Below are 24,895 nucleotides of genomic sequence, written 5' to 3'. Positions count from 1 at the left end.
ATCTGTAGTCCTTTTGGTATCTTGTCTGCTTTCTTGCACCACAGTAGAAAACAGCACTACTGCAGGGAGGTCTATTGTCAACTTGTCGGACTACACACTTCAACCAGATGAAATCGAAGTTCTCAGCCGAGGGCTCAATTTCTGCCCCACCACCAAAATGGATCCCTTCAGTCTTGCAGCGGACACAGAGGAATTCATCAGGCGAATGAGGCTGCGGGAGTTTTTCCACAAACCCCAAGAGGCTAGCAACGAACACAATGAGGCAGTCGATGAACCAGAACAGCCGACAGAGAGGTCCGCAGTGCAACAGCCTAAGAGGAAGGAATCCAATTGGACTCCTCCGGAAGGCCGCTGCCCTCGACTGGACTTGTATGCCCAAACCATCAGGAGGTGCGTTAACACCAGATTCATCAGCCGCACTCACAAGACAGCCCCGAACATCACCCAAGCACAACGCAACGACATCCACGCTCTCAAGACAAACCACAACATTGTCATCAAACCAGCAGACAAAGGAGGGGCCATCGTCATACTGAACAGAACGGATTACTGTAAAGAAGTGTACCGACAACTAAACAACGAGGAACACTACAGTTACCCACAGATCCGACCAAAGAACACACTCGTCAACTCAACAATCTGATCAAGACCTTTGATCCGGACCTTCAGAGCACCCTCCATGCTCTCATTCCACGTACTCCCCGCATTGGAGATCTCTACTGCCTCCCAAAGATACACAAGGCAAACACACCTGGCCGTCCAATCGTATCAGGCAATGGGACTCTGTGTGAGAACCTCTCCGGCTACGTCGAGGGCATCCTGAAACCCATTGTACAAAGAACCCCCAGCTTTTGTCGCAACACTACGGACTTCCTACTGAAGGAGCAAGTAGGAGCAACAGATGTGTCGAGTATAGGGCTAACGGGAGGACTTTGAATAGTGTGGATGAACAGAGGGATCTAGGTGTGTGTGTACATAGATCCCTGAAAGTTGGGAATCAAGTAGATAAGGTTGTTAAGAAGGCGTACGGTGTCTTGGCGTTTATTGGTAGGGGGATTGAATTTAGGAGTCGCAGTGTAATGTTGCAACTGTACACTACTCTAGTGCGGCCGCACTTGGAGTACTGTGTGCAGTTCTGGTCCCCGCATTACAAGAAGGATGTGGAGGCGTTGGAGAGGGTGCAGAGGAGGTTTACTAGGATGGTGCCTGGTATGGTGGGGAGGTCCTATGAGGAGAGACTGAGGGATTTAGGGTTGTTTTCGTTGGAAAGAAGGCGGCTAAGAGGGGATCTTATTGAAACATATAAGATGATTAGAGGTTTAGATAGGGTGGATAGTGATAGCCTTTTTCCTCGGATGGAGAAAGCTAGCACGAGGGGGCATGGCTTTAAATTAAGGGGGGGTAGCTACAGGACGGATGTCAGGGGTAGGTTCTTTACCCAGCGGGTGGTGAAGGATTGGAATGCCCTGCCTGCTGCAGTTGTAAATGCGTCTAGTTTGGGGGCGTTTAAGAGATCTCTGGATAGGTTTATGGACGAAAAGGGATTGGTATAGGCTAGTGGGTCATTGTTTTTGTAACTGGTCGGCGCAACATCGTGGGCCGAAGGGCCTGTTCTGCGCTGTAATGTTCTATGTTCTATGTTCTATGAAACTCAGCGCACACAGAGCAGTTGAACCAGGGACACTCCTCGTCACAATGGATGTCTCAGCGCTCTACACCAACATCCCCCACAACGATGGCATTGCTGCGACTGCCTCAGTACTCAATGCTGACAACTGCCAGTTTCCAGATGCAATTTTACAACTCATCCGCTTTATCCTGGACCACAATGTCTTCACCTTCAACAACCAGTTTTTCATCCAGACACATGGAACAGCCATGGGGACCAAATTTGCACCTCAATATGCCAACATCTTCATGCACAGGTTCGAACAAGACTTCTTCACTGCACAGAATCTTCAACCGATGCTGTATACTAGATACATCGATGACATTTTCTTCCTTTGGCCTCATGGTGAACAATCACTGAAACAACTATATGATGATATCAACAAATTCCACCCCACCATCAGACTCACCATGGACTATTCCCCAGAATCAGTTGCATTCTTGGACACACGCATCTCCATTAACGACGGTCACCTCAGCACCTCACTGTACCGCAAGCCCACAGACAATCTCACAATGCTCCACTTCTCCAGTTTCCACCCTAAACATGTTAGAGAAGCCATTCCCTATGGACAAGCCCTCCGTATACACAGGATTTGCTCAGATGAGGAGGATCGTGACAGACACCTCCAGACCCTGAAAGATGCCCTCATAAGAACAGGATATGGTGCTCGACTCATAGATCGACAGTTCCGATGCGCCACAGCGAAAAACCGCACCGATCTCCTCAGAAGGCAAACACGGGACACAGTGGACAGAGTACCCTTCGTCGTCCAGTACTTCCCCAGAGCGGAGAAGCTTCGACATCTTCTCCGGAGTCTTCAACATATCATTGATGAAGACAAACATCTCGCCAGGGCTATCCCCACACCCCCACTTCTTGCCTTCAGACAACCACACAACCTCAAACAGACCATTGTTCGCAGCAAACTACCCAGCCTTCAGGAGAACAGTGACCACAATACCACACAACCCTGCCACAGCAACCTCTGCAAGACATGCCGGATCATCAACATGGGTACCATCATCACACGTGAGAATACCATCCACCAGGTACATGGTAAATACTCTTGCAACTCGGCCAACATTGTCTACCTGATACGTTGCAAGAAAGAATGTCCCGAAGCATGGTACATTGGGGAGACCATGCAGACGCTACGACAACGGATGAATGAACATCGCTCGACAGTCACCAGGCAAGACTGTTCCCTTCCTGTTGGCGAACACTTCAGTGGTCACGGGCATTCAGCCTCTGACCTTCGGGTAAGCGTTCTCCAAGGCGGCCTTCACGACACACGACAGCGCAGAGTCGCTGAACAGAGACTGATAGCCAAGTTCCGCACACATGAGGACGGTCTCAACAGGGATCTTGGGTTCATGTCGCACTATCTGTAACCCCCGTGACTTGCCTGGGTTTGCAAAACCTCACTTACTGTACTGTCTGGAGACAATACACATCTCTTTAACCTGTGATCAGTGCTCCTTCCACTCAAATTATCAGCCACTTCAGGTCTTGAACAGCAGGTTAGGTGTAAGGATTCGCATTCTAATCAGTAATCTCTAAACTGTCTGTGCTTTATATGCTCTGTCTGAGGCCAGAACTCTCCATTCACCTGACGAAGGGGCTAACCCCGAAAGCTTGTGAGTATATTATCAAATAAATAGGTTGGACTAAAACCTAGTGTTGTCAGACTTTTTACTGCACCTTAACAAGGCAGAGCTCTATACAAGCTGTCACACCAGGAAGATGGCACAGAGAAGGAGTGCTTTGAAGTTTACCAATAGTGAGCAGGTCCAGCTGCCAGATGCTGTTATGAAGAGGTGTGAAATGTTGTAACCCACAGAAGAACATTGGCACAGGGGTCAACAGTCAATGTGGCCTAGGAGGCTGAGATTGCAGCTGTAAGTGTCCCTGTAGTAGCATGTAGGAATTGCAACCAGCGTCACAAGAAAATAGAATCATACAGTGCAGAAGGAGGCCATTTGGCCCATCGAGTCTGCACTGACACAACTCCACCCAGACCCTATCCCCATAACCGCACATACTTACTCTACCTATTCCTCCTGACACTAAGGGGCAATTTATCATGGCCATTTAATCCAAGTCACAAATTTTTGGAGTGGGAGGGAACCAGAACACTTGAAAGAGACCCACGCAGACACAAGGAGAATATGCAAACTCCACACAGTGACCTGAGGCCAGAATTGATCACAGGTCCATGACATTGTGATGCAGCAGTGCTAACCAATGTGCCTACATGTCGCCCGGTAGAAATGTCTTCCATTTGGCAGGAAGGACGCGGGTGCATCCCATTCTGAAAACAGTCCCACTGCAAAGTGAAACCAGCCCCAGACACCCACTGGCCTTCAGCCAACTGACCACATGCCTCCAAACTCCATGACAACCACTATCAGCACCCCAGAATGGAGACATGGCCCAATAAGCCCAATCAAGCACCTGCTCTCACTTGTGCCCTTCGATACATCATGCTTTCAATCCCCCCTTACTTCCCCACAGGAGAAGACTACACATGATAGACAGGAGAGAGAGAAGACTGGTAGTGATCACCTAGCTCACTGATTTTGAGCAGCAAGTCATGGAGATGGAGGGGAAGCTGAGGAGAGAACGACAGCGATATTGTCCTGCTAAGATGCCCGAGGACACCTTGGAGGGAGGATCTGAGGAATCCTCTGAGGAATACACGAGTAATTCAGCACAGGCATCTACCACACAATCCACCAATGAAGAGACTTCTGGGAGGAGGCTTCTGGGTTACTTACTGGATGGATGGAGGTGGAATGTCTGCAGGTTCAGACATGCAGAGGTCTGCAGGAGGCAAGGATTCAGTTGGAGATGTGGTACCCAAACACAGCAGGCCCTGGCTATGGGCCTCGATATTTAATCCAGACTCATGGGACTAATGCTGAGGGGCTCCAGAGCTTGATCCAGTCTCAGATGCTGAGGGATCACACACCATGGGGCAATCGCAGCTAGGGCCTCCAGGACTGGCAGAACCAGGTGACGCTGAGGCTTCTGAACTCAGTCCAGCTGCCCTGGCATCCCACGGCTGGTCCCTAGGGGCATCCGGAGGGAGGAGGAAGAGCAGGAGCCTATGCCAGGCGTCGTAGGTTCCCACCAGATTTTCTGAATCCTCCCTTCCTCACACCAGGGCATATGTCACAGGCAGCTGGATGAACAGATGTGCAGATACATCAGTGTCATTCTCAAGTCGGCCACAGCCCTCCAGGTGTCGAATAAATGCATACCCAGGGCATCACAGGCTACAGGTGCTGGTTTGTCAATCTCCAACAAGCATCCTGGAGGATCACCTAGACATAGAAACATAGAAGATAGGAGCAAGAGGAAGCCAGTTGGCCCTTCAACTCTGCTCCACCATTCAGTGCAATCATGGCTGATTGTGCAACTCAATAGACTATTCTTGCTTTCTCCCCATAACCTTTGATTCCATTCGCCCCAAGTGTTAAATCTAGCCGCCTCTTAAATATATTCAATGTTTTGGCATCAACTACTCCCTGTGGTAATGAATTCCACAGGTTCACCATTCTTTGAACGAAGAACTGTCTCCTCACCGCTGTTCTAAATGGTCAACCCCAAATCATAGAATCCCTTCAGTGCAGAAAGAGGCCACTCGGCCCTTGAGTTTGCACTTACCATAGTCCCACCCAGACCCTACACCCACAAGCCCTGCTAACCCCTCTGTCACTAGGGTTAATTTGTCATGGCCAATCAACTTAACCCACGCATCTTTGGGTTGTGGGAGGAAACCGGAGCACCTGGAGCGAATCCATGCTGACACGGGAGAAAATGCAAACTCCACACAGACAGTGACAATTTAGGCTGGAATTGAACCCAGATCTCCGGCGCTGTGAGGCAGCAGCGCTAAGCACTATGCCACCGTGCTGCCATCCTGAATCCTCAGACTGCGATCACAGGTTCTGGACTCCCCAACTATCAGGACCATCCTCCCCGCATCTATCTTGTCTAGTCCTATTAGAATTTTATAAGTCTCTATGTGAGCCCCCTTTATTCATCTGAAAGCCAGTGAAAACAATCCGAACCTAGTCAACCTCTCATACATGAGTCCCTCCATCCTCAGAATCAGCCTGGTAAACCTTCGCTACACTCCCTCAAGAGCAAGAACATCCTTCCTCAGAAAAGGAGACCAAAACTGCACACAATATTCTTGGTGTGGCCTCACCAAGGCCCAATATAATTGCAACAACTCATCCCTGCTCCTGTACTCAAAACCTCTCGCAATGAAGGCCAACATATCATTTGCCTTCTTTACCACCTGCATGCTTATCTTCAACCATGGTGTACAAGGACACCCAGGTCCTGCTGCATACTCCCCTCTGCCAATTTACAGCCATTCAGGTAGAAATCTGCCTTCTTGTTTTTGCTTCCAAAGTTAATAACCTCACATTTATCCAAAATATACTGCATCTACCACTGATTTGCCCACTCACCCAACCTATGGGCGGCATGGTGACACAGTGGTTAGCACTGCTGCCTCACAGCACCAGGGACCCGGATTTGATTCCCGGCTTGGGTCGCTGTCTGTGTGGAGTTTGCATATTCTCCCTGTATCTGCGTGGGCTTACTCCAGGTGCTCTGGTTTCCTCCCTGAGTCCAAAGACATGCGGGTGAGGTGGATTGGTCATACTAAATTGCCCCTTAGTGTCAGGGACACTAGATAGAGTAAATGCATTGGGTTATGGGGATAGGGCCTGGGTGGGATTGTGGACGGTGCAGGCTCGTTGAACCAAATGGCTTCTTTCTGCACTGAAGTGTTCTATGATTCTATGATTCTGTCCATTTCATGCTGAAGGATCTCTGCATTCCCATCACAGTTCACCCTCCCACCAAACTTGTCTGCAAGAGGATACACAAGATAAGAAACTTGTAGGGTCACCGTGAGGGCACGGGTGAAGGTCAGCACTAGTTAGGACCAAGTTATTTGTACATGATAAAATCGCTATTAACTGTTTAGTGCACCCCACAGCTGTGACTAATCTCTCATTTTCCCTGCCATAGGGCTGACTGTACCCCAACCCTATGCAGAGGCGCAGAATGTCATGCTGCATGATGTTGACCCCTTGGCCAAAAGTGACTGACAGTCTGCTCTGGTTTCCCCAGAATCCAGCGGACCATGTCAAACACCACCCCTGGGCACTTGCCGCACCTGAATCCCACATTGACTGGGCCACATGCTTATTCCCACAATCCTTACTTATAAGTGAGCCAGGCGCCAGTGTGCAATTGGAGAACAGGTTGGAGTCAGAATTGTGTGGCATCAGGACAGCATCGCAGTCATTATCAGCCTCCAGCCTTGACCAAAGACTCAGTAACACAGCTAACCCAAACCCCTCACCCTGTTCTGATGTGACTCGGACCCATGGGGGGGTGGGTGGAGGAGTTGGGTGGGGTGTGCCTGCAACGTCTCCCAGTGTGTGCTGGTAGCAGTCATGTGTGATCTCAAAAATGAGATTGAGGGTGGGAAGTATTGTACCACTACAGGTCAAAGGAAAAGACAAGGACTTGAAACAAAAATGTTTGTTAAAATGGTACCATCATTTGAAATGAACTGCTGCCATATGTGATTCTGTACAGTCTGTACAGTCTTGCAGTAGACAGAGGGGAACCAGTGGATGTGGTGTTTCTCGATTTTCAAAAGGCATTTGATAAGGTGCAGCACAAAAGGTTGCTTCAGAAGGTTAGGGTGCATGGAGTTGGGGGTAAGGTGTGAGCATGGATAGAGGATTGGTTGTCTAATAGGAAGCAGAGAGTTGGTATCAATGGGTGCTATTCTGGTTGGCGGTTGGTGACTAGTAGAGTGTGAGCAACAGGTAAAGATGCTGTTAACACATATATCTGTACACCATAGAAAAATAGCATAAAGTTAGGTAGACTGGATATAGTCAGGCACATTGATAACCCACATTATAGAAACAACTGTGATTTTAGTCACAAACATAGGGCATAAAATTCGCTGCTGCTAACAGAGCAATAGTCAGGGACAATAAAAAGACTGCCTGTGGTGTAGGAATAACACCAGATGTGTGGTGTGCAGTGAAGCATACACCACATCCTGAAGGAATGTACGAGGTCCAAGTTATACAAGATATGTTTTTTTCTACAACTAAGCATAAAAGGGGGAAAAAGGTCACTGAGATAGTCGGGACAGCAGTGATTAAGTTGGCAAAGGATTGATTACCGCCAATCTGAACTGGACATGTAACAGTGTTAGATAACACGGATGAGTTTACTAATGCACTCTTGTGACAACAGGAGACATTGTTAGATGGGGAGTAGAGGGGATGGAAACTTGGGGCACCTCGAGCCAATACGGGAATGACAACACATAGATGGGACAGGGACCACCAATTAGGGGAGAACAACACATTGCAAAGCTATTACAATGCTTGTAAAAAAGTATAAAATATGCTGCAAATCTATGTAAGGTGTGTCTATTTTATTGGACACCCGGTCTTGCAAGAACATTAAATAAAATATCTTGCTCCTTCAGAACTTGACTTGACTAAATTGTTTGACTGTGAGCTGTGTTTCTCACAGGAGTGCCGCAGGGATTGGTGCTGGAGCCTCAGCTATTTACCATTTATATAGATGATCTGGAGGAGGGGGCTGAGTGTAGGGTAACGAAATTTGCTGATGACACAAAGATGAGTGGAAAAGCAAATTGTGCGGAGGGTGTGGAAAGTCTGCAGAGGGATCTGGATAGGCTGACCGAGTGGGCGAGGACCTGGCAGATGGAGTACAATGTTAGCAAGTGTGAGGTTATCCACTTTGGCAGAAATAATAGTAGGAGGGATTACTATTTAAAGGGTGAAAAGCTGCAGCATGCTACAGTGCAGAGGGACCTGGGGGTCCTTGTGCATGAGTCGCAAAAACCCAGTCTGCAGGTGCAGCAGGTGATCAAGAAGGCGAATGGAATGTTGGCCTTTATAGCGAGGGGGATAGAATATAAAAGCAGGGAGGTCTTGCTGCAACTGTACAGGGCACTGGTGAGGCTGCAGCTGGAGTACTGTGTGCAGTTTTGGTCGCTGCACTTGCGCAAGGATATTTTGGCCTTGGAGGGAGTGCAGAGGAGGTTCACTAGGCTGATACCGGAGATGAGGGGGTTGGACTATGGAGAGTGACTAAATAGACTGGTCTGTACTCGTTGGAGTTTAGAAGGATGAGGGGGGATCTTATAGAGATGTATAAGGTAATGAAGGGGATAGATAGGGTAGAGGTAGAGAGATTCTTCCTGCTCAGAAAGGATAGCAGGACTGGAGGGCACAGCCTCAAGATAAGGGGGGGGTGCAGTTTAGAACGGAGTTGAGGAGGAACTTCTTCACTCAAAGGGTGGTGGAATTCTCTGCCCGTTGAAGTGGTGGAGCCTACCTTGCTAAATATATTTAAGTCACGGGTAGATAGGTTTTTGACAGACAAGGGAATTAAGGGTTATGGGGAGAAAGCGGGAAAGTGGAACTGATCCACTTCAGACCAGCCATGATCTTATTGAATGGCGGAGCAGGCTCAAAGGACTAGATGGCCTACTCCTGCTCCTGTTTCTGATGTTCTTATGTTCATCAATGTGGGTATTCAGTGGAACAGTACTGTACACAGCTGCTGTTCAAGTAAATCATAACTGTTTGTGCAGCAGTGTATCTGCCACACTGATCTCTGGAACCATGATTGTAGTGGGTTCTGACACTGTCTGTGCTGAGTTTGAATGTTCTGCACAGGTTTCCCCTGGTGCTTTGGTTTTCTCCCATAGTCTGAAAGATTGGTTACATGCATTGGCCATGATAAATTCTCCCTCAGGTGTGTCCGAACATGCACTGGAGTGTGGCAACTAGGGGATCTTCAGAGTAACTTTATTGCAGTGTTAATGGAAGCCTTCTTGCACCTAAGAAATAAATTTTAACTTTAGTTCTCTGAGGACATTACCAAAGCTAATTTATCAGCGTAACGACAAAAGTGAGCTCAAACTTGGCATTCAAGCAAGGATTAAAGACTGAACGAGAATCTTGGGCAGAAAGCAGCATATTGAGAAAAGAAAGAAGGAATTTTCGATACTTGAAGACACAGACTAAAATTCACAATATTACTGTTATATTTGCTTGCATGTGTTGATTTTATAAAAATGCATATATTGTAGAGTCCTAGTATGAAACTAAAAGATTTTGAAAAATGAAGCCATCTTTGAATATTGATGGATCATTTTTTCATAAGGGGAAGTGGGGTGGGGTGATGCTACCATGCCTTTAACAAATGTATTTTAATCATGTTTGCTGCAGGTTTTTTTTAAAACAGGTCCAGTTATTTTTATTTTGATGCTGTGCTGTCTAAGCCAGTGTCCCCTAATTGTTACTGAAGCATGGGGATCTTGTTTATTTTTAATTTGGACTAACAGTGTCCTGGAGTTTTATGACCCTTTGTAATTCAGTTTTTTTTCCTCCACAGGAAAAATCCAAAGGTTTCATTTTCAAAGAAGCTGTTTGGGCTGCAGTCTGAAAGTAGTGTTTTTTTGTGCCTCTTGTATTAGAAGCTCTGCTGTCGGTGGCTAGCTAACAAGAAGCAAATAGTGTCTCTGTCTCTTGAGGTGTGCTGAAAGCGCCAGGACCAAAAGGCCTCAGTATTTCAATTCCACACACAAAGGACGAATTATAGCCGGTGTTGCAAAGCTGCAAAATCTAGCATCGTATGTGCGTACTTACTTTCTGTGCTAAGCCTAGAACATGTGTGTAGGGATTGTTTGGTTTGGAACAGTATATTTAACTGATAAGGTTCATACAATATCATGGTTGTTCTTTTTTGTAATAAGTTATATAACAAAAAAAAGCATGTTAACTGCGTCCTGAACTTTGTTTGATAAAAGCTACTAGTGGGTCATTTGAAACATACCTGAGTGAAACGTCTTATGCTTACTTGTGCCAAATTCAAAGCGCAGCCTATACTTATGGTATAGGCTGGCTTTATGAAACATCTTGGGGTTTCTGATCTGGGTTATAACAGTATAAGCAGAAACTGCAAAATAGACCCGAATGCAAATTCACAGCCACTTATTATCAATCAAGTGAACATATGACATTCACTGTAGAAGGGACACATAAATTCAAAACATTCTGTTTCTCTCTCCACAGATGCTGCCAGACCAGCAACATTTTGTGGTTTTACTACACTTACTCATGGATTTGTTATTTCCCTTATTGCAGGATAGAACATGAAAACAATAGGTGGTAGCTAATGGTCCTTCAAAAATCTAGCGTATTAAAAATACCCAAGGGGAAGATTAGCAAGTAGCCATCCGAGGGGACATAGCTTTAAATTGAGGGGTGATAATTATAGGACGGATGTCAGAGGTAGGTTCTTTATTCAGAGGGTAGTAAGGACGTGGAATGCCCTGCCTGCAGCAGTTGTGGACTCGCCAACTTTAAGGGTGTTCAAATGGTCAGTGGATAGGCATATGGATAACATTGGAATAGTTTAGGTTAGAGGGTCATTAGATTGGTTCCACTGGTTGGCGCAACATTGAGAGCCGAAGGGCCTGTACTGCGCTTTAATGTTCTATGTTCTATCATGGAGAGGAGGGCTTTAAAATCGAGGCTTAGGAGTCTTCAGCCCTAACATTTACTTAGAGTAGGGAAGAGAGCTGATGTGGATATCTTTTGTCAGGACACTTGGAAGAAATAATTTTCTGCATATTTTGATAAATTAATGTCAAAACACCTTTTGCATTGTAACATGAATAAGTTTGTTCTACTGTTTTAGTTTGTACGCAGTTCACTGTGATGACATGTTGTAGGACTGTTTTGGAAGTATCAACAGAAGCTGCAAGATCCGTCCTGCATCAATTTTCTTTAGTGTCTAAATAGGACCTACCTCCAAATTATTAGCATTGGCCTTCAGCATGTTTTCAATTTTTAGTAGACGTTTGGCTGACTCTGGCACCTCTAAGTCCATCTTCAACATACATTTAGCCTCTCGAAGAATCTCAAGAATTCTATGATCAAAGTTTGAGTACAGTTTCCCAGTCTCTGGATCACGTATTAAAAGTGTTGCTTGCAGCACTGGATAAAAATTAAAGTTTAAAAATTCAAAAATTTATGTACATTCAGGCACACACAAATAACAGCTGCCTCATAGCGCCAGGGACCAGGGTTCAATTCTGGCCTCAGGTCACTGTGTGGACTTTGTTTATTCTCCCTGGCAGGTTGGAAGATTTGGAAACTTTCAAACATAAACAAAGGGGTACTAAAAAAGTAATAAAAAACCTAAGGTAAATTATGAAAGAAAACTAGTGCAAAATATTAAGAAGGAAAGCAAAAGCTTCTCTAGGTATATAAAAGGGAAGAGAGTAGCGAAGGTGAACATTGGCCCCCTGGAAGATGAAACCAGAGAGTTAATAATGGGGTCAACTGAAATGGCAGAGATGCTAAATCTGTCTCAGTTTTCATGGTGGACAATACTAGTTACATTCCTATAGGAATGGGCAAGTCAGAGGTAATAGAATGGGTAGAACTTGGAACAATCAACATCAACAAGGAAAAGATTATTGTGATTGAGGGTAGATAAGTTCCCCGGGCCTGATGGCCTACATCCTAGGGTATTAAAAGAAGTGGCTGTGGAGAAAGTGGATCCATTGGTTATAATATTCCAAAATTCCCTGGACACAGAAAAGGTTCCAATGGATTGGAAAAATGTGAATTCAAAAAGGGAGGGAGGTGAAATGTGGGAAATTACAGACCAGTTAGTTTAACATCTGTGGTTGAGAAAGTGTTAGAATCAATTATCAAGGAAGAAATATCAGAACATTTAGAAAGTCAAAACACTATCCATCGGAGTCAGCACAGTTTTATGAAAGACAAATCATGTTTGACTAATTTGCTATAGTTTTTTGAGAATGAAACAAGCAAGGTGGATAATGGGGATCTTGAAGTGTATCTGGACTTCCAGAAGGCATTTGATAAGGTACCACACAAAAGGTTAATTCACAAGGTTAGATCACATGGGATTAGGGTTAATTTATTACCTTGGATAGGTGATTGGCCGAAGACAGAGAGTTGGGATAAATGTTTTCTTTCTGGATCGTAAAAAGCCACAGTGTTCAGTCCTTGGGGCCCAGCTATTTACAACCTATTTTAATGACTTGGATACAGGGATAGAAGGCTTGATAGCCAAATTTGCAGATGACGCAAAAATAGGTGGGACACTAAGTTGCAGTGAGGAAATAAGAACTTTACAAATGGATATAGATAGGTTAGGAGAGTGGGCCAAAATGTGGCAGATGGGGTTTAACATGGAGAAGTCTGAGGTCATGCATTTTGGTAACAAAAGTGGGAAGGTGATTTATTATCTAAGGTGACTTAGATAATCAGGTGCAAAGGGATCTGGGGATCCTCATTCATGAATCACAGGAAACTAGCATGCAGGTAAAGCACATAATGAAGAAAGTGAATGGTATGTTGGCATTTATGGCTAAAGGAATATAATATAAAGGTAAGAAAGTATTGTTGCAACTATACAAGGCATTGGTCAGGCTGCACCTTAAGTAAAGTGCACAGTTTTGGTCCCCATATTTGAGGAAAGATGTAGTGGCATTGGAGGCAATTCAGAGGAGGTTCAGACGTCGCTGGATTCCGGGGAAGTGCCGGATGATTGGAAAATGGCTAATGTTACGCCGTTGTTTAAGAAGGGTGCCAGGCAAAAGGCGGGGAATTATAGGCCGGTTAGTTTCACGTCTGTGGTGGGTAAAATGTTAGAATCTGTCATTAAGGAGGAAATTGCGAGGCATCTTGAAGGCAATTGCTTGATAGAGCAGACGCAGCACGGTTTCATTAAAGGGAAGTCGTGTCTGACAAATTTACTGGAGTTCTATGGGGATGTGTCTAGGGCGGTGGATAGAGGAGAGCCGGTGGATGTGGTCCTTCTGGATTTTCAGAAGGCGTTTGACAAAGTACCTCACAAGAGGTTATTGCAGAAGGTCGAGGGACATGGAGTTGGGGGTAGGGTGTTAGCGTGGATAGGGGATTGGTTGTCAAATAGGAGGCAGAGAGTGGGGGTCAACGGGTGCTATTCGGATTGGCGGATGGTGACTAGTGGAGTGCCCCAGGGGTCGGTGCTGGGGCCTCAGCTTTTTACCATTTACATAGATGATCTGGAGGAGGGAACCGAGTGTAGGGTATCGAAATTTGCTGATGACACCAAGATTGGGGGAACGGCAAATTGTGCGGAGGGTGTGGAGAGTCTGCAGAAGGATCTAGATAGGCTGGGCGAATGGGCCAGGAAATGGCAAATGGAATTTAATGTTGGCAAGTGTGAGGTGGTCCACTTTGGTAGGAAGAATGGTAGGAAGGACTATTACTTACGGGGCGAAAAACTGCAGCAGGCGACGGTGCAGAGGGACCTCGGGGTCCTTGTGCATGAGTCGCAAAAACCCAGCTTGCAGGTGCAGCAGGTGGTCAGGAAGGCAAATGGGATGCTGGCCTTCATAGCGAGGGGGATTGAATATAAAAGTAGGGAGGTCTTGCTGCAGCTGTATGGGGCATTGGTGAGGCCGCAGCTGGAGTACTGTGTGCAGTTTTGGGCACCGCACCTGCGCAAAGATATTTTGGCCTTGGAGGGAGTGCAGAGGAGGTTTACTAGGCTGATACCGGAGTTGAGGGGGTTGAGCTATGAGGAGAGGCTGAATAAACTGGGCTTGTACTCGTTAGAGTTTAGAAGAATGAGGGGAGATCTCATTGAGACGTATAAGATGATGAATGGGATGGATAGGATAGAGGTGGAGAGACTCTTCCCGCTCAAAAAAGACAGTAGGACTAGGGGGCACAGCCTCAAGATAAAAGGGGGGCGGTTTAGAACGGAGTTGAGGAGGAACTTCTTCACTCAAAGGGTGGTGAATCTCTGGAATTCTCTGCCCGTTGAAGTGGAGGAGGCTACCTCGCTAAATATTTTTAAGACGCGGGTTGATGGGTTTTTGATAAGAGAGGGGATTAAGGGTTATGGGGAGAAAGCGGGAAAGTGGAACTGAGCAGCGACAGATCAGCCATGATCTTATTGAATGGCAGGGCAGGCTCGAAGGGCTGGATGGCCTACTCCTGCTCCTATTTCTTATGTTCTTATGTTCTTATGATTCCAGAGACAAAAGGTTTGTCATATGAAGAGAGATTGAACAGTTTAGGCTGGTTTAGGGAGATCAAATTGAGGCATTCAAGATGATAAAAGGGATGATAGACATGGAGTGGATGCTTCCACTGGTGGGGTATTCTAGGATGAGAGGTCATAGTCTTAAATAAGGGGTAGAAAATCTAAAACAGAGTTGAGGAGGAACTACTTCTCCCAAAGGGTTGTGAATCTGTGGAATTTGTTACGCCAAAGTGCGGCAGATGCTAGGACAATGAGTAAATTTAAGGAGGAGTTAGACAGATTTTTAATTGATAATTGAAAGATTATGGGGAGAAGGCAGGAAAATGGGGATGAGGAGCACATCAGCCATGATTGAATGGCGGAGCAGGCTCATAAGAACATAAGAAATAGGAGCAGGAGTAGGCCATCTAGCCCTTCGAGCCTGCCCCGCCATTCAATAAGATCATGGCTGATCTGAAGTAGATCAGTTCCACTTACCCGCCTATTCTCCATAACCCTTAATTCCCTTATCGATCAGAAATCTATCTACCTGTGACTTAAACATATTCAACGAGGTAGCCTCCACCACTCCAATGGGCAGAGAATTCCAAAGATTCACCACCCTCTGAGAAGAAGTTCCTCCTCAACTCTGTTCTAAACTGCTCCCCCCGCCACCACTACTTATTTTGAGGCTGTGCCCTCTAGTTCTGGTTTCCTTTCTAAGTGAAAAGAATCTCTCTTCTTCTACCTTATCTAGCCCCTTCATTTCCTTGTAAGTCTCTATAAGATTCCCCCTAAACTCCAATGAGTACAGACCCAGTCTATTCAATCCCTCCTCATAAACTAACCCTCTCATCTCCAGTATCAGCCTGGTGAACCTTCTCTGTACTTCCTCCAAGGCCAATATATTCTTTTGCAAATAAGGGGCCCAAAACTGCACACAGTACTCCAGTTGTGGCCTCACCAGTGCCTTGTACAGTTGCAGCAAGACTTCCCTGCTTTTATATTCTATCCCCCTCGCTATAAAGGCCAATATTCCATTTGCGTTCTTGATCACCTACTGCACTTGCAGACTGAGTTTTTGCGATTTGTGCACAAGGACCCCCAGGTCCCTCTGCACAGTAACATGCTGCAACTTTTCACCATTTAAATAATATTCCCTCCTACTATTATTTCTTCCAAAATGGATAACCTCACATTTGCTAATGTTATACTCCATCTGCCAGGTCCTCGCCCACTCACTCAGCCGATCCAAATCTCTCTGCCGACTCGTCCTCCACGCAATTCGCTTTTCTACTCATCTTCATGTCTTCAGCAAATTTTGTTACCCTACACTCAGCCCTCTCCTCCAGATCATCTATTTATATGGTAAACAGTTGAGGCCCCAGCACCGCTCCCTGCGGCACGCCACGAGTCACCCACCGCTAATCAGAATAGCACCCATTTATTCTAACTCTCTATTTCCTGTTAGATAGCCAATCCTCAATCCACGCTACACTTTACCCCCAACTCCGTACACCCTAACCTTCTGCAGCAACCTCTAGTGAAGCACCTTATCGAACGAACGCCTTCTGGAAATCTAAAAACACCACATCCACCGGTTCCCCTCTGTCTACTGCACTAGTCACATCTTCATAAAAATCCAGTAAATTCGTCAAACACAACTTCCCCTTGACTTGAACATGACTCATAAGAACATAAGAACATAAGAAATAGGAGCAGGAGTAGGCCATCTGGCCCTTCGAGCCTGCCCCGCCATTCAATAAGATCATGGCTGATCTGTTGTGGCTCAGTTCCACTTTCCCGCCCTCTCCCCATAACCCTTAATCCCCTCTCTTATCAAGAACCCATCAACCCGCTTCTTAAAAATATTTAGCGAGGCAGCCTCCACCACTTCAACGGGCAGAGAATTCCAGAGATTCACCACCCTTTGAGTGAAGAAGTTCCTCCTCAACTCCGTTCTAAACCGCCTCCCCTTTATCTTGAGGCTGTGCCCCCTAGTCCTACTGTCTTTTTTGAGCGGGAAGAGTCTCTCCACCTCTATCCTATCCATCCCATTCATCATCTTATACGTCTCAATGAGATCTCCCCTCATTCTTCTAAACTCTAACGAGTACAAGCCTAGTTTATTCAGCCTCTCCTCATAGCTCAATCCCCTCAACTCCGGTATCAGCCTAGTAAACCTCCTCTGCACTCCCTCCAGGGCCAAAATATCCTTGCGCAGGTGCGGCGCCCAAAACTGCACACAGTACTCCAGCTGCGGCCAAATAGTCGATGGGCCAAATAGTCTAATTCTGCTTCTATATCTCATTAATTCATGAAATTGGTTCTTGCACCTCCTTAAGAGTTTTTCTCTTTATACTATATATTCTCTCTATATTGTTCTTGCCAAAATGAATCACCTCAGATATCTCAATAATGGATTAAATCTATTTCTTTTCTGCTCAATCCACCAATATAACTTTGCATATTAAGTTCAAAATTAGACTCACAGTTGATAATACTTTCAATTTTCATACCATCCACAAATTTCAAAATCATGCTTTGCACACGGCTGTTAAGTCTCTCTTTAACATTCAATGGCATTATCATTGCTGAATCCCCCACTATCAACATCCTGGGGATTCCATTAACCTGAAACTGAACTGGTCAAGCTATATAAATACTGGTACTACCAGAGCAGGTCAAAGTCCAGGAAAGCTGTGGCAAGTAACTCACCTCCTGACTACCCAAAGCCTGTCCACCATCTACAAGGCATAAGTTGGGAGTATAATGGAATACTATAATGGAATACTGTTGAATGGGATGGATAGGATAGAGGTGGAGAGTCTCTTCCCGCTCAGAAAGGACAGTAGGACTAGAGGGCACAGTCTCAAGATAAAGGGGGGGCGGTTTAGAATGGAGTTGAGGAGGAACTTCTTCACTCAAAGGGTGGTGAATCTCTGGAATTCTCTGCCCGTTGAAGTGGTGGAGGCTGCCTCGCTCAATATTTTTAAGACGCGGGTTGATAGGTTTTTGATAGGCAAGGGGATTAAGGGTTATGGGGAGAGGGCGGGAATGTGGAACTGAGCCACGACAGATCAGCCATGATCTTATTGAATGGCGGGGCAGGTTCGAGGGGCTAGATGGCCTACTCCTGCTCCTATTTCTTATGTTCTTATCTACATTCTTCAGTTCCTGCAGCATATTGCCGTAATTAGCCTTCCCCCAATTCAGCACCTTAACTTGAGCACTATGCTTATCTTTATCCATCAGTACCTTAAAGCCTACTGAATTGTAGTCACTGTTCCCGAACTGCTCCCCTACTGAAACATCAACCACCAGGCCAGGCTCATTCCCCAACACCAGGCCCAGTATGGCCCCTTCCCTCATTGGACTATCTACATACTGCTTCAAGAACCCCTCCTGGATGCTCCTGGCAAACTCTGCCCCATTCACACCCCAAGCACTAAGTGAGTCCCAGTCAATATAGAGGAAGTTAAAATCTTCCACCACAACAACCCTGTTAATCTTACTTGCTAAAATCTGCCTACATATCTGTTCCTCTATCTCCCACTGGCAGGTGGGAGGCCTATAGTAAACCCCCAACATTGTGACTACACCCTTCCTATTCCAGAGCTCTACCCATATTGCCTCACTGTATGAGCCCTCCAAAGTATCCTCCCGCAGTACAGCTGTGATATTCTCCTTAACCAGTAGTGCAACTCCCCCACCCTTTTACATCCCCCCTCTATCACGCCTGAAACATCTGTATCCTGGAATGTTTAGCTGCCAATACTGTCCTTCCCTTAACCAAGTCTCTGTAATGGCAACAATATCATTGTTGCTAGTATACTAATCCAAGCTCTAATTTCATCCGCCTTACCTGTTACACTTCTCGCATTGAAATAAATGCACTTCAGTTTACGAGACTCTCTTTGATTAGCAACCACACCCTGCCTACTCTTTCTCTGAGTCTTACTGCTGTATTCTCTAGTACCCCTTCAGCTAATTCACCTTTGCTTTGGTTCCCATCCCCCTGCCAAACTAGTTTAAATCTTCCCGTGTGGCACTAGCAAACCTCCCAGCCAGAATATTTATGACCTTCCAGTTTAAATGCAACCCATCCTTCCTGTACAAGTCTCACCTGCCCTGGAAAAGATATCTGAAACCCTCTCTCCTACACCAGCTGTTTAGCCATGTGTTGAGCTGCACTATCTTCTTATTTGTACCCTCGCAAGCATGTGGCACAGGGAGAAATCCTGAGATTATAACCATAGAGGTCCTGCTTTTTAACTTTCTACCTAACTCCCTAAACTTCTGTTGCAGGACTTCATCACTCTTCCTAGCTATGTCGTTAATACCAATATGTACCATGACCTCTAGCTGCGGAACATGGACCATACAAAAGTTTGTTGACCTCGGACAGGATTTTCTGGTTTTTGGGCTGAATGCAGCTGGAAAATTCTGCCCTGAGTATTCCAATTCGTTGGGGAAGTTAAAATCCTTTAGGATAATTACCCAATTATTGTTCTTATACATCTCAGTGGATTGTCCAAATATTTGCTCTATTTCCCACTGATTCTTTGGGGGTCTCTAATCCACTCCCAGTAATGAGGCTGTCTCTTTAACATTCCTAAGTTCTAGCCACAAATCCTAGTTTCAAAACTATTCCACAATATCAAAGAACAAAGTACAGCACAGGAATCGGCCCTTCAGCCCTCCAAGCCCATGCAGATTACGACACCCTAACTAAACTAAACCGAAATTTCTCTCTTACTCAGACCATATCCTTCGATTATCTCCCTATTCATGTACTTCATCAGATGCCTCTTAAATGTTGCTAATGTGCCTGCTTCCACTACTTCTGGTAGTGTGTTCCAGGCATCCACCACTCTCTACATGAAAAATTTCCCCCCACACATCTCCTTTAAACTTTCCCCTTCTCACTTTGAACTTGTGGTTCTTTGTAATTGATACTTCCACTTGGGAAAAAGCCTGTTATAATCCATCCTGTCTATGCTTCTCAATTTTGTAGACCTCTATCAAGTCTCCCCTCAGCCTCTGTCTTTCCAGTGAAAACAATCCAAGTTGATTCAACCTCTCCTCATCGCCAACACCCTTGAGACCAGACAACATCCTGGTAAACTTTCTTTGCACCCTCTCCAAAGCTTCCACATCTTATCATTTCTCCATATTGCAGTAATTGACTCCTTAATTATTAGTGCAACATAACCTCCCTTTTTATATCCTCCTCTGTCTCACCTAAAGACCCTATACCTTGGAGTGTTGAGTTGCCAGTCCTGCCCTTCCTTCAACCACATTTCTGATGACAATAGTTCTTCGGGCCATTATATCAAAGGATATGTTTGGGGGCAGGGGGTGGGGGGGTGGATATCAGGATATTGAATTTGATGATGAGCTATTGTCATAATGAATGGCAGAGCAAGTTCAAAGGACTAAATGGCCGACTCCTGCTTCAAATTGATTCTATCACACTTCCCATATGTCAATCCACACTCTTAACTCAGTCTTACCTGTTACACTCCTCACATTAAAGGAAAGACTTGTCTTACTCTTTATGACACTCACAAGCTAAACTTACTCCATTTACAATGGCATGACGCATCTCCATTTCACTGATGTTCTCTGTCTCCTCCCCCTGCCAAATTATTTCAAACTCCTCCCTACAGAACTAGCAAATGTACCCACAAGGATATTGGTCCCAACGTGATTTAGATTCAGATCATTCTGCTTATGTCCCACATTCCCCAGAAATGGTGTCACTGATAAAGGGACCTAAAACCCTCCCTTCTGCACCAACTCTTGAACCATGCAATCATCTGCCCTGTTTATATACTGACTAGCACATGACATTGCGAGTGATCCATCCTTCAAGATACTGCTTCTTAATCTGCTGCCTAGCTCTGGGAATTCTTGATGCAAGATCTCATTTTTCAGATTACTTCCCTTATTGGTATCGACCTCTAACTTATCACCCTCTTATTTCAGGATTTCCTGCAGCTAGCTGTTCAATTACTTTATTCATTCATGGGACATGGGAGCTGCTGGAGGGCCAGCACTTATTGCCCATACCTAGTTGTCCTTGAGAAGACAATGGTGAGCTGCCTTCTTGAAATACTGCAGCCCATGTGCTATGAATTGACCCACAATGCCATTAGGGAGGAAATTCCAGGATTTTGACCCAGCGACGGTAAAAGAACAATGATATATTTCCAAGTCAGGATGGTGAGTGGTTTGGAGAGGAACTTGCAGATGCTGGTATTCCCATGGATCTGCTGCCCTTGTCCTTCTAGATGGAAGTGATTGTGCATTTGAAAGGTGTTGTTCAATGATCTTTGAATTTATGCATCTTGTAGATAGTACAAACTGCGGCTACTGAGTGTCTGTGTTGGAGTGGATGCAGTGCCAATCAAGCAGGCTGCTTTGTCCTGGATGATGTCAAGCTTCTTGAGTGTTGCACCCATCCAGGCAAGTGTCGAGTGGATGGTGCATTTTGGACTCCTCACGTGGATCCTAGCAGCTCAGATGCCAGTATCCAACCAATTCAATTCACTCAACGTGATAAAGAAACAGTTGGAGGCATTGGATACTGCAAAGGCAGTGGCAACATTCCAATACTAGTACTGAAGGCTTGTGTTCCAGCACTTGTCATTCTCCGAGCCAAGCTTCTCCAGTACAATTACAACACAGGCATCTACTAATGTGGAAAATTGCCCAGGTAAGTCCTGTACATAAAAATCAGGACAAATTCAACCTGGCCACATACTTCCCCATATGTTGACTCTCAATCATCAGTAAAGTAATGGAGGAAGTCATCAGCAGTGCTATCAAGCAGCACCTGCTCAATAATGCCCAATTTGGGTTTCACCAGAATCACTCAGCTCCTGACCTCATTACAGCCTTGGTTTAAACATGGACAAAAAAGCTGAATTCCAGAGGTGAGAGCAATATCCCTTGACATCAAGGCCACGGACGACCAAGTGTGGCATTAAGGAGTCCTGGCAAAACTGGAATCAATGAGCATTAGGGACAAACACTGCACTGGTTGGAGTCATACCTGGCACCTAGGAAGATGGTTGTGAAAGGTCAGTCATCTCAACTCCAGGACATCTTTCCAGAAATCCTTCAGGGTTGTGTCCTCGGCCAAACCATCTTCAGCTGCTTCATCAATGACCTACCCTCTGTCATAAGTGGGAATTTTCGCCAGCAATTGCACAATGTTTAGCAACATTCACAATTCCTCAGATAATGAAGCAGTCCATGTTCAAATGCAAGGTCTGGACAATATCCAGCTTGGGCAGACAAGTGGCAAATAACATTCATGCCACACAAATGCCAAGCAATAAGAGACACTAACCACCACCCCGTTGACATTCAGTGGTGTTACCATCACTGGATCCCCATTGAAAACATTCTTGGGGTAACCATTGACCAGTAACTCGACTAGACTCGCCACGTAAACAGTGGCTACAAGAGCATGTCAGAGGCTAAGAATACTGCAGCGAGGAGCTCAACTCCTAACTCTCCAAAACCTGTCCACTATCTACAAAGACATAAGTTAGGAGGGCAGTGGAGTACTCACCATATTCTTTCCTTGGCCTGAGGAAGGCAACAAACCATTCTGGAGTCACATCTTTGGACATAGAAATGCCTATTTGCTCCCCTGACTAATGAATCCCAATACTTCTTTGCAGTAAAAATGTAAGCCTACTTGTGACACAAATAAATAAACTTAAAATGGAATACCAATTTGTGAAGAGGTACCAGGGTATCCAGCATTATCTGCCTGGTGGTCATCTATTCCCTTCTTTTCTCCCTTAAGCTGTGATGTGACCACCTCTCTAAACATGCTATCCACATAATTTTCAGCCTTGCAGGTGCACCAGAGCCTCCAGCCAATGCTTAAGCCCCAAATGTGACAAGCCACACATTCTGCTTGCTCTCACTTGACACATCTTAAACGTAAAACTATGCCTTAGACTAGAGCAAATCAAGATACAGATCATAAATAATTTTAGTTTCAGCTATTCATGCTTTTAAATGTCAGTTTCTCACCACTAATCCAGCCCGACATCTGGGCACGAGAATGAAATATGAGTGAATTTAAGTGATGTTCGCAGCATGGACAGTTGTGACCCGCCACTGATGGGGAGAGCAGATGATCATTCCAAGCCTTCACACTTTTGTGATATTTTCTCACCAAACTCATCAGTCATTAAAGGGAATGGAAAATCCAACAAATGGCAAGAAAATTGGGGCATAGTTTTTCAATTCTTTTTTCATAAGTATCTCTAGTGAAAAAAGCTGTACCTATCTGTGTGTCCTCGTGGATTCTATCTGCCAGTCCCTGTTTGTCAGGACCAGTTGTAATTCCTTAGATGGGGGCTGATATTTCAGAGAGGCCTGTTAAGTACCCAATTTTTCATGGCAGGAGCTCCACTGTATCATTAACAGGACAGGGACAGTCTCAATGGAAATCCCACTGCCATAAATTAGTATTGGGGCTCCCATTGGATTCCCTTTCTCCTCTGGCTTTCCTGCCCACCAAAAACAGGGAAAGAAAATCTCCCCAAAAAGGAACTGTTTGGCTTAGTGAATAAGGAAGCTGAGCTTAGGACACAGAAATTATATCATCACTGTTACTGATATGCAGCTTAAGGTAAAGAATGGCAGGGTATAAAAAATTAGCAAGGTTGCTATATTTTCAGGAAACTATCACAGCTGTGAGGATGGATGATATGCAAGAAGAAACATTAACTATAAGAACAAAGTCAAACTATGGCAGATAATGGAAATCAGAATTAAAAACAGAACATTCTGGGGATGTTCAGCTGACCTGGCAGCATCTGTGATGAGAGAGGAGTCAAGCTTTCAGGTCAATCAGTCTCCCCAAGAACTGGGGAAAGTTTCAGATGTAACAGGTTTAGGAGGTCCAATGGTCTTCTACTGAACTGTAACAATTCTGTGAACTGAGGGAGGGTGGGAAAAAGCAAAAAGGCAAGTGTGCAACAGGTCAAAAGAAAGGAAATATTAAATGACAAAGCATCAGTAAAAGGACAAAAATGTATATTTTTCCAGATGAGATGCAAATAGCAGAATAATGAGCCACAGAAACTAAGGGAGCAATTCTCCCAAAAATGCTGAATTGGTGGGAAAACTGTTCTAGATAACGAATGTTTTTTCAGTGCAGCTTCAGACCTGAATCTCTCACTCTGTGCAATGCAGAGGTTACAATCATGAATATCATTAAAAACTGGGGGGGCAGGGCCTATTTGCGCCAAACAGCCTGAAATCAGCGAGATGAGCGGGAACCAGTATATATGCATATCACTAGGAGATCGCTGAAAAGACCTCCCAGCATCCAGATCACTGCCATCCAATCCCCACAAACATCGCTGGCCTTATTGCTGGCCCCCACAAACCCCCACAGACATCACTGGCCTCATTGCTGGCTCCCACAACCCCCCCACACACATTGCTGGCCTCATCACTGGCCCCCAAAACCCCATCACATACATCACTGGCCTCCCTCCCCTGGCTTTTGTCGCAACACTACGGACTTCCTACGGAATCTCAGCACACGTGGAGCAGTTGAACCAGGGACACTCCTCGTCACAATGGATGTCTCGGCACTCTACACCAACGTCCCCTACAACGATGGCATTGCTGTGACTGCCTCAGTACTCAATGCCGACAACTGCCAGTTTCCAGATGCAATTTTACAACTCATCCACTTCATCCTGGACCACAATGTCTTCACCTTCAACAACCAGTTTTTCATCCAGACACACAGAACAGCCATGGAGGCCAAATTTGCACCTCAATATGCCAACATCTTCATGCACAGGTTTGAACAAGACTTCTTCGCCGCACAGAATCTTCAACCAATACTATACACTAGATGCATCGATGACATTTTCTTCCTTTTGCCTCATGGTGAACAATCACTGCAACAACTATATGATGATATCAACAAGTTCCACCCCACCATCAGACTCACCATGGACGATTCTCCAGAATCAGTTGCATTCTTGGACACACGCATCTCCATCAAGAATGGTCACCTCAGCA

General features: G+C 45.4%; 1 protein-coding gene across 1 annotated transcript in view; it reads right to left on the bottom strand.

Moving 5' to 3' along the window:
* The window catches only part of LOC145345623 (dynein axonemal heavy chain 8-like), a 1,557,438-nt gene that overhangs the window by 1,200,540 nt on the left and 332,003 nt on the right, over window positions 1-24,895 (bottom strand). Inside the window, exon 21 of the mRNA XM_080193457.1 lies at window positions 11,579-11,766. Coding sequence (XP_080049583.1) covers window positions 11,579-11,766 — 188 coding nt within the window. The remainder of the gene's footprint in view (window positions 1-11,578; window positions 11,767-24,895) is intronic.

The sequence above is a fragment of the Carcharhinus amblyrhynchos genome, chromosome 7 (genome assembly GCF_965287045.1).
Source record: "Carcharhinus amblyrhynchos chromosome 7, sCarAmb.v2.hapA, whole genome shotgun sequence".
Classification (NCBI taxonomy): Eukaryota; Metazoa; Chordata; class Chondrichthyes; order Carcharhiniformes; family Carcharhinidae; genus Carcharhinus; species Carcharhinus amblyrhynchos.
The sequence above is the reverse complement of the archived record's forward strand: the minus strand, read 5'-3'. Positions and strand labels throughout refer to the sequence as shown.